The 10,486-nt window shown below is 47.4% G+C and overlaps 2 protein-coding genes across 2 annotated transcripts; both read right to left on the bottom strand.

Annotated features, from left to right (window-relative positions):
- Nucleotides 1-2,577: 2,577 nt before the first annotated feature.
- LOC136547148 (aspartic proteinase nepenthesin-1-like) lies at nucleotides 2,578-4,893 on the bottom strand. The gene has a single exon (XM_066539120.1). The coding sequence runs from the start codon at nucleotides 4,598-4,600 to the stop codon at nucleotides 3,053-3,055; it is 1,548 nt and encodes a 515-aa protein (XP_066395217.1). The 5' UTR covers nucleotides 4,601-4,893; the 3' UTR covers nucleotides 2,578-3,052.
- Nucleotides 4,894-5,927: 1,034 nt separating this feature from the next.
- On the bottom strand, nucleotides 5,928-9,924 carry LOC136547147 (small ribosomal subunit protein mL104 (rPPR9)-like). Its single transcript, XM_066539119.1, has 2 exons — nucleotides 8,390-9,924; nucleotides 5,928-6,461 (listed from the first exon to the last, which is right to left on the bottom strand). The coding sequence occupies exon 1, from the start codon at nucleotides 9,860-9,862 to the stop codon at nucleotides 8,402-8,404; it is 1,461 nt and encodes a 486-aa protein (XP_066395216.1). The 5' UTR covers nucleotides 9,863-9,924; the 3' UTR covers nucleotides 5,928-6,461; nucleotides 8,390-8,401.
- Nucleotides 9,925-10,486: the final 562 nt, after the last annotated feature.

Here is a 10,486-nt window from a genome sequence, read left to right as displayed (position 1 = left end):
AGCATGAGTTTTGCTTTATTTTTTAATTGATATATTGTCCTTTTGTTTTTATCGTAGCGTTAGCACGGGCATGCACGAAAAACGAAGATGTCTTTACACTATAGAAATCTTCCAAGAAGATCATGCATAGATTATTCTTGTATTGAATATTATATATATACAATCACCTAAATATTCAAATTAAACTACAAAATTTTGAATTAGGATACGAGGTAAGACATGCAAATAGATATTTCAAAACTACCTGTAGAGTCCAAAGAACTTAATAAATAAATCCTTCTGGAGGCTATGCAAATTCTCTCTAATCTTTCATTTGGTGTAGTTAGTGTTATTATAGTACCTACATGTATTCATGGGAAATAAATCGTGGGCAAAACGTGGACACTTTTTATGTGACATTCCAACATGGGTCCATCGTCCTGCCTCCGTGCGATCCGACGCGCGACATGCAACAATCGTACAAGGCTTCCTCCAAAGACCAGACAACTCCTTCAACCCTAGAAATTATATCAATTGATTGCTGAAGAGAACGATGTAGGGTAGAGATACCAATATCCTTGAGGCAGATCACATAAAGGATGAGAGTCCCTCTATAAGATTGCTCACTCTAGACTCAAACTTATATTTGATCATGGTAATGTTGAATTGCTTTGCATCAAAAGCATCGGCAATGATAAACGGGGAGGTAGGTTTTAGTATGCATAGTGGAGGAAAACTCAACCTTGGTCTTCTCAGCAGCTTTTCTGAGCCTTTGCGGTGCTAACTTGTCCTTACTCAGATAGTCAAGAGGCACACCATAAAATTATGCATCACTAAAAAAAGTGTCACCATTGGTTGCCTTGACCTGAAAAATATGTCGAAATTAAGAATTACAACACCTAATTCAACATCTTGAAACAGACACTCAAGTAGATATCTTATTCTACAATATATGTCTGTGTGGAATAGTCCTAAAGCCACACATATTTATACGGTGAGTATAACATACTTTGTTTTAAGATTTTATGAATGATTTTTTAAGACACGTAGTATTATCCATGTGACGGGCACTAATATTTACATATATACTCGAACCTGTGTGTACAGGATTATATGGAGATGCAGCGGAACTTATTTATGTATTTATTGGCGTATGAAAGAAATAGATATCGGAGAAATCTTTCTGCCGATATAAAATATTATCTTAGCCGTATCACGAAAAAGTCTATACAGTAGAGTTTGTGAGCCTGCAACGTCGCGCTCTCCGTGATTGTGTTAATTTCACGAACTTTGCTTTTTGAATTAAATGTCACTTTAACGTCAGTATTTAATTTAACAGTATTGTTATCTTATCGTGTGATCCATGTGTTTTTAGTATAAAAGATTTAGTTGTCCCGTAGCAACGCACGGGTCCGCTACATAGTTTAAAAAAACATATGGTATTGACAAAACCAGGGTTTGGTGCATGCAATGTACCTCCTGAATGTGTCGGTTCTTGAGTTTTCAAATGGAGTTTTGAGGTAATTTTCTTCGCATACCTTATACAGATTCTCTACGCAGATGTTGAAATGGGTGTCGCAACCAATGGTGATACTTTCCTTGGTGGCGTAGATTTGTATGGTGCACTGCTTGGGACGTAGGAATTTCGTACTAATTGCATAGTAATTTCATAGGAATCGGTTTAATTTCACAGAAAAAACGTAGAAAAAATTTCCCTTGTTTCCAACAGGCCCTGAGTATGAGCGAGGACAAGTTAGCAGTTTAGAAGCTTAGGAGAGCCTCAGAAGGCTAATGTTTAGTTTTCCTCTGCTATGCAGACTGAAATCTACATCATGTTTCTGGTGGAAAGCACTTGAACATGACCTTGATCAGAAATAGGAATGGCAACAGGATGGATTCGAATCGGGTGGAGTCTCTGTGCACCCAAACCCGAAACCGTACCGAACACCGATTCGGGTGATAATCCGTTTCCAAAACCAAACCCGCGGATGTCCGAAACCCGCTTTGTATGGCAAAATAGTAAGAGCAATAAAGACTTTCTATAAACATATGCATGATATATATACACATATTCACATGTATAAACAAGACGTAACAAATAATAAATATTTTCATGAGTCAACTTAGAATAAATTTAATAATCTAAGTAAACAAGTTATTATTAGCATATTATAAACACATGAGTTTTAATTTCGAATGATTTATTTCGGATATCCATTGGATATCCACGGGTGGAAAACCAACCCGAAACCGAATCCGATATGTTTCGGGGCCCTGAAACCGAAAACCGTGGGTAAGAAATCATCCCCAAACCCGAACCCGCGTGACCCGAAACCCGTGGGTATCCAACCCAAAACCGTCCCGTTGTCATCCTTAATCAGAAATGAGTTTGAGTCTCTTTTGAGCAATCTCCTGGAGAGGATTCACACCCCTTTTCGCTTGTGTAAACTACCTCAAGGATGTTGATGAAATTTCTACGGTTGAAAGAAGAAAATTGCACTGGCTACGAAAGGATTTATTTATCAACTGCACCAAATGGAAGAAGAAAATTGCACAGGCTCCATAAGGAATTATTTAACAAGTTCTTTGGACTGTGTAGATAGTTTTGAAATATCTTTTTCCATATGTCGTACCTCCTATCTTATAATTCATAATATTCGATACAAGAACAATCTGTGCATGCTCCTTTTAAAGATCAAATCTATTCTGTTGTTGTACATCACATGTTCATGAGCAATTACTTGGAAAAAGAAGAAGTTTGTGTGCACTATACATTCTTGATCTACAACTTACAATTTCTAGAATTTGGGTGATCAAATGGTCATTGGACATGGAGCCATGGAATATTTTCCCGTTATAACACACCGATATGATCCTAGTACTACAATATTCCTAACCTTCTCTCCTTTTGGAGACAATATAATAAGTGCAAAAAAAATAAAACCTTTGTGCTAGAGCTTGCGTACGTGCCACCGTCCGAAATTTTCTACACCCAATTTGCCTCCCAATCCAATCAATCAAGCCGGGGACTGAGCTCGAATCGTTGGTCCTCTCAGGCAGGCCTCGCCGGCGGCTACACCTCGGCGCACCGCCGCGGCGCGAAGCCCAGCCGGTTGTTGTGCAGGTCGTAGACGACGTGGAAGTTCTGCTGCTGGAAGTTACCGATGATGGACATGCCGGTCCGCGGGGTGCCCAGGACCGCCAGGCACATGATGCCGTCCTCCAGCCGGATGAAGTAGTTCTCCGCGGGGAAGTCCCACACGGCACCGTCGGCGAACAACAGCGACAGCTCCGGCACCTCCGGCCGCTCCACGCCGGACACGTTGTAGCACGGGCTCAGCACCGGGAAGTCCGGGACCAGAGGGTATGACCTGCTCATGCGATCGATGAAGGCTTGCCGGATCACCTGGTACGCCGGCTCCACGAAGTAGCTCAGCGTGGTGCCGGAGTCGATTATGGTGCCTCCGGATCCGCCCTCGCTGCCCACATCCCACGTGTCCGAGCTGATGTTGAGCAGCTCACCGCCGACCAGCACGCCCTTGAGCTTCACGTAGTAGAACGTGTCCGCCGGCGACGACGCGGGCGCGAACGCCGTGTAATTGAGCTGCGGATGCGCCGCCGCCAGCGACAAGGCGTCGTCCTCCCCGAACACCACCTTGCTGGCGACGTCGCTGCCGTGTTCCACCAGGCAGTAGGAGAAGGTGTGGCCGTACACGGCGCGGAGCTGGGACGCGAACGACAGCGGGCCCCGGCCGAGGCCCAGCAGGCCCGCCGCGCCGTGGAAGAGGCCGCGGTTCCAGTGCCCGCACCCGAACACGACGCCGTCCACGCGGCGGGACGCGCCGGGGGCCGTGAGGTTGACCGTGAAGGACTCCAGCGCCAGGTCGCCCGTGGTGTTGGACTGGTCCCCGTACCAGTAGTAGTAGGGGCAGGAGTCCTCCCCGGGGCGGCGGCACGCCCTCGGCGCCGCCTCAGGCGGCGGCGCGACGAGGCCGCAGCGCTGGTCGCCGCAGGTGACGTTGCGGTAGGAGGAGGACGCGGCGGGGTCGAACACGGGGCCAAGCTGCTCGAAGCAGTCCAGGCACGGCGCGCACTGCAGCCAGTTGAGGTCGCTGCCGGTGTCCATGATCATCCGGAAACGCCGCGGCGGCGTGCCGACGTAGACGTCCATCAGGTACTCGCCGGACCCGACCGCCACGCCGGACTCCACCGTCGCCACCATCCGCTCCGACAGCGCCCGCCGAGGAGACGAAGACCCCGGCGTCCGGTCCCCGCCGGAGCGCGCCGCTCTCCGGTGCATCGTCTCGATGCGGACGGCGTCCTTGTTGGCCAAATCTAACAAGGACTCTTTCCGTGTCCCGCCCGCCGAGGTGGTGCGGCGGTTCATGTGCAGCTTCAGCGACGGGGACGGGCTCGCCGGCTGCTTCTGCTCACCCACCGCCGCCTCGGCTGCAGCCAGCTTGCTGTCGCAGCCGGTGACGGCGACGGCGGTGTTGAACGGCGGGAACTCGATGCCAAAGAGGGGTGACGACGAGTTGAGCTTCGCGATACCGGGCGAAGCCAAAGCTGGCGAGACCAGGAGCAAGGACAGCAGCAGCGACCGCACCGCGAACTGCGCCATAGCTGAGCAGCGGAGCGATGGATGGATTAGTCGTCCTTTATGGAACAGCAGGCGGCGGCGGAGGGGCGGTGGTGGGAGAGGAGGACGGAGAGGGAGGTTGGTGGTGGTGGAATTTGGGGGAGATATAAAGAAACGCGGGTCGGGAGGAAAAAACGACTGCGGCCTGCGTGGGTTTGGACCATTGAAAACACGGAGAGGTGGCGAGGCGGGGTTGGAATCGACGAACGTTGGGGACGGTGGCCGTGGAAAAACGCGGCTTTGTCCACCAGGAAGACGACCAGACAGAGCTGCCAACAACGAAGCCCTTTCCCAAGTAGTAGTAGTACTGTACTAGCGTGTCTGACGGGCCGCACCGGCAGCCAGGCCGCTTTCCAGGTGGCATTACGGTCACCGAAGACGGGCTTGTGGCGTATCCAGAGGTGAGGGACGGCGCGGCCCCGCCCCAAATCGCGACGAGAGGCAGGGATCATCGTCGACGTCCAGGACGCTCCGGGTCAACGACGATGGGACAGAAGCCCGTGAGCAGGAGCTGTAGCATGGCGTGGCTGCCGATGTATCCCGCCGCAAGCGTGCGACTCTGCGACGGTTTCTGCGGCTAATAAGCCGGTTAATACTGGTTCGTTGGTTTAGAAAAATATATTTTGGCTGACGACTGATATATTTTGGCTGACGACTGATAAGTTGAAGCGAAGAGGTGCGGAGACCCTCCTGCTCACAGGGGCGGCGGCAGGGGCCGAGCTCGTAATCTCTAGCGACACGTACGCAGCTCAGGAATACGGCCTCGGTCCGTGACGCTCCATAAAGCCGGCCGCCGTGATGCATCGCTGGGTCACATTCTACGTAGGAGAGCAGGTGAAGCAAGAAAGGGCAGGCGCACGCACACGTACTGCAGACGATCTTTGCACTCAACGTATTGCGTACAGAATTGCTGGCGATTTATATTTTAAATACCGAAAAGGGAAATCGAGGAGAGGGTGGACGACTGGACGTCGACATCAGGACTTCAGAAGGAGGGAGAGGACGAAGGCGACGACACCTTGGGTTTGATCTGAATTCTCTTCTGCACTTCTCTGCTGCGGATTGTGTTGTGTGCGGGCTTCTCCTGCTCTCTTCTTCATTTTTTTTTAAAAAAAAATCCACACCCAGTCTCCTTCGCCCTCTTGCTGTGCGCCTGTGAAGCCTTTAGCCTCCCACAGCTCCACTCTACTACTGCAGGATGCAGGTGCCTTTATCCTTGTGCTTGGTTGCGCCCATCTGTCGAGCTGCCGCGCACGTGCGGCTTGCCCTCTCATACTGTACTCATCGCACCGTGACTTGACGCGTATGAATAAGCAGGTGTGGAGAAACATACACCTATCGATTGTCACTTTCTCAGTGAGTGAAAATCGATGCTCATGTAGAAGTCTCATGCACTCGAGAACATTAAAAATTACATCTTCGCTCATAGAAGTGCGGGAAACAGGGAAACAGCAAACGTCTTCAGCAAGAGGTGGTCTAGTTAGTTTTGGACGAGTTGTGGCAGACTTCCAACGCTTTGAATGAAAAACTAGGGTGTACAGAACATCACCAGAAGTGTAAATTAAATTAAGTGAAATGGTACATTATTTGTGCTATAATGGAATGCAAGGTGTTGCACTAAACATCACCGGAGTCACCAGGCCATCAACCCTGCCCAAAAAGAAATGAAACCGTACTGAGCTCTCCCATTCGAAAAATGATGTTGCATATCCACTCAAAAGGACAGCCACAAATCAGAGACAACAATTTTCTGGTCTTCCTGTGTGGACAACAATTTTCTGATCTTCCGGGTTATAAATGGATCTGGTGGTGTCCATTCCCATGATCATCCGCTCCAACCAAACTGATACATGATTACAAACCATTAGTACCACAGTTGCAGAAAGACGTGCAGGCAGTTTACAAAAGAAAACATTTTCAGCAAAAAGCACAAACTTTTAAATCCTCGATTTCTCAGTGTGAGGCATCATGTTGTGTGCACAAAATTGGGTCAAACTGGAATCTAACAGATGAGATGATTGGGAAAATCACTGATAATGATAGTGGCCTCTAGCATATTATATGATTTCCATTTATCTCGTAATTTACAGCCACCAGTGGACCCATAGTAGTGTTGCCTCTACCAAACAGTTACACATGTGTTGATGGCTCTCAACTTCACAAACATGGTAAATGTTCTAACACTAAACAATTCCATAAAGGATGCTCAAACTTAAGAGCAAGGAAGATGTTGCATGGCCACATCATATTCCATATGTTCAACAATGGATGATAAGAACTAAGAAGTCAAATTTGTAAGCCAAGCTCATGATATGATACAATACAGAAAGTTGGAGCCTACATGTAGACTTGTAGTAGTGGTGGGGCTCAGTAAATTCTAATATGCTATGCCGAATATGCTCTGGTGCCAAACGGGAGCTTAAAAAATGGATACCACTCCTGCAATATGGAGTATGCTCTGGTCATGCATATATGTATCCAAACATCAGCATGATAGTAAGAGACTATGTATCAGTGCAACCTTAGCAACACATAACAGGAAGTTATTTGGAACTCGTATTTGAGACTGGTGCGAGAACCTGATCACAGCAGCTTTACTTTCATAGTGAAAGGTCCATAAAGTAAAGTAAAAAAAAAAGATTTTCTAAAAAAATGTAGCTGCAGTGTTCACATGAATTATTCTGCAGCAGAATGGATTGCACAAAACAAAGAGGAATAAGAAATTCCAATTTCTACTAGCTTTATGGAGGCAGAGAGCCAGGTAACAATGGACAGGGAACATGAAAGCAAGTTAAGCTTTTGATATTGATGTATAGGCTTTGCATATATGATATATATACACATTCTATCATCATCCAGTCCTAACAAAGGAGTGATCCAGGAATTTTAGTGTTTGTAAGTAGTGCATCTTGGTTTTCATGAAATTTCTAGTATTTATTTTACCAAGTATTTGCAGACCACAAATTGTTTTTTTTTCTTCTCAAATACGCAGGAAAGCTACATGTCATTGCATTAAGAAGACGAGAGATTAAAGTACAACGCACCCAAAACACACACACACACACACACAGAGATGCAAGGATTACCACAAATCGTTTTGAATGTGCCAATATTTAATATTTATTATCTATGCAACTGCTTCAGAAGATTAAACAAACAACAAAATAGCCAGTTTGACAAAAAAAAAACATGAGAAAGCAATGTTGGGGGCACCTAAAAATTCCTATGAAACTACACTCATTTAAATGCTATAATGAATTCATGGATGATCTACTGGTTAGTGGTTACTGGATCAGAAAAAATTGATACGATCATACGAGCTGAGCAATATAATTCAAGTGAAACTACCCACTTTAGACAAATACATGCTAAATTCCCTCATTAAAAAAATAAAAACCTTCCTAGATTTTATTGTATTCAGCATCATAATGAACATCTACTGGTACGTTTTTCCTTATAACTTGTCTTATACACATTCATGGAGAAACTAGTCTTGATAAGCATCTAACTATAATGGTGTCATAGAATATATTCTAAACAGAGTTTTGAGTCTGCATACTGGAACCTTTGGGGAAAAAAGATTTTATTGTGCATCTATAATTCAAGTCCAATGAAGTAAGATATAGTGGCAGCAGCGCAGGACAAAATGATTAACAAGGAATGACGAACTGGTTCTCAGAAAAGATCACCATCGACATGGCAAATGCTGAAGCCAAGATAGTATTACGAACGACGGAACGAGTAATGAAATCAGCATGACTATGAGAATACCTAAAATTATGCTTAACCCCGGATCATTCGACGCTTGGGCTTCTTGACAAAGCTCATTCTGAGCTTGTATAACCTCTTGCTCTTCAACCTCATCTTCTCCGGCAAAGTCAGCCTCTTCTTCACCTTCTTCTCCTTCTTTGCTTTGACATACCTTTTGTCAATATTATACTCTCCTTGTGCCACAGGTACACCACGTGCAGCTGCCTCCCTGAACAGTGCATTGGAACGATCCCCTAAATTGTGCCTAGCCAGCTTCTCAATGAGCAAGCTATATGATTTTACTCCAGGAGTATGCCCATAACCCTTCATCATACGGAATACCTTGACAGCATGCTCAACCCTCTCAATTCCACACAAAATCTTGATGAATCCATAGTATGCCTTCCTATCAAGTTTATCTCCAAATCCTGCAGACCGCATCCACGTCATCATCTCATCCCCCTCTGAAGTCCGGGCAGCTTGGTACAAGCTCCTGATGAGGACCAAGTACGTGTCAGCATCTGGTGAGCAGCCCCACTCACCCATACGCCGGAACAGATTCATGGCATCCTCTGTCTTGCGGATCTTGCAAAAATTTGTGATCAGAACCCGAAATGTCCCTGCATCACGGGGAATGCCATTGGCTTCCATGTCAACTAAGAACTTTTCCGCTTCCATAGGCATCCTCAGTGGGTCCTTCTTGCGACAGAGCCGACAGACACAATCAAGAACAGCATTGTATGCAACCAATCCTGGCTGGAACCCACCCCTGCGTGTCTCACCAATCAACCTTAGCGCATGGTCGAGCTTACCAGCATTGGCATAGCCAGATACCAGCAAACTGCAGATATTGTCATCTGGGAAGATCTCATTGGCGACCTTCTTGGCAGCACGCTCTGCGTGCGAGGGGAAGCCCTCGGCAGAAAGGGCGGAGACCAGCAAAGTAAGAGCCTCGCGGTTACGGAGCTGCTCCGGCAATTCGTCGAACACCTTGACAGCGTCCGTTGGGCGCCCGGCTCTGGCGAGCTGCTGGAGATAGGCATCGAGCGTGGCGGGCCCGAGAGCGGTGGGAAACTCCTGGATAAGCGCGCGCACGGCGGGGAAGTCGCGGCGACGAGCGAGGTGGCGAACGACGGGCGCGAGCGCGCCGTCGGAGGGGTGGAGCGAGCGGCAGCGGACGAGGAAGCGGAAGAGGTCGGCAGCGGCGCGGGAGGTGGCGGGCGGGGAGAGCTCGAGCGCCTCGGCGAGGAGCGCGTTGGTGGGGCGCACGTCGGAGAAGTGGAGGGAGAAGTAGGCGTCCGGGGTAGTGGATGGCGGCGGGGTCGTGGAGAGCGCGGTGAGCGCCGAAGCGAGGGAGGAGGCGAGGGAAGTAGCCGGGGTCGGGATCGGGGTGCTTGAGGTAGAGAGGTGTCGCAGGAAAGGCGAAGGGGGCGCGGAGGTGACGCCCGTGGCCGGAGATGGGAATAGGCGGCGGAGGAGCTGGCGGCGCCACATTTTGGAGCGGCGGAGATCGGGGGAGCGGAGTCTCAAGGGTTTGGGGGACTTGGGATGTTCGGTTCTGCAGTCTCTGCTGCCGAGGTCTAAACGCGCCAAGGGTAATGTCGAGGGCCGATCTGAGATCGGACGGTCAGGATGGCTTCAAGGAGAACTATCGTTAGTGATGAGGTTTTGCTGCCCTTCTAAAATGTGGGTCTATAATAACAATTAAATGTACTACTAACATAAGTTTAACGTGCTCTTTTAAAATGTGGGTCTACAATAACAAAAAAATGTACTATTAACATAAATTTAACCCTTTTTCAAGGGTAAGATATTTAGCTTCAATTTAATAAAAACTAATTCAATGTTGTGGATGTTGTATTTTTCCAAATCTTAGTTAAAGCTGAAAAGGTTTAATTTATGACTAAACTAAAATAACCTATATTTCGAAACGTAGAAAATAGTAAATGGCTAAAAAGGTCATAAACTTAGTATAAAATGTCATTATAGTAATCAACTAGATTCCCATGTAGTGCACTCTTCCCTGTCGAGAGGGAACTCCAATTCCATCTTCATTAACAAAACAAAAAAAGGAACTTAAAGATCAACAACCAGCACCGTCCCACCAACAGGTCATAC

This window comes from Miscanthus floridulus, chromosome 3 (genome assembly GCF_019320115.1).
Source record: "Miscanthus floridulus cultivar M001 chromosome 3, ASM1932011v1, whole genome shotgun sequence".
Lineage (NCBI taxonomy): Eukaryota > Viridiplantae > Streptophyta > Magnoliopsida > Poales > Poaceae > Miscanthus > Miscanthus floridulus.
Note: the sequence above shows the minus strand (reverse complement) of the source record. Positions and strands in the feature narration are given on the sequence as shown.

Excerpts from the sequence above, each read along its gene's own strand:
- LOC136547148 (XM_066539120.1), bottom strand. The coding sequence starts at position 4,600 with ATGGCGCAGTTCGCGGTGCGGTCGCTGCTGCTGTCCTTGCTCCTGGTC.
- LOC136547147 (XM_066539119.1), bottom strand. The coding sequence starts at position 9,862 with ATGTGGCGCCGCCAGCTCCTCCGCCGCCTATTCCCATCTCCGGCCACG.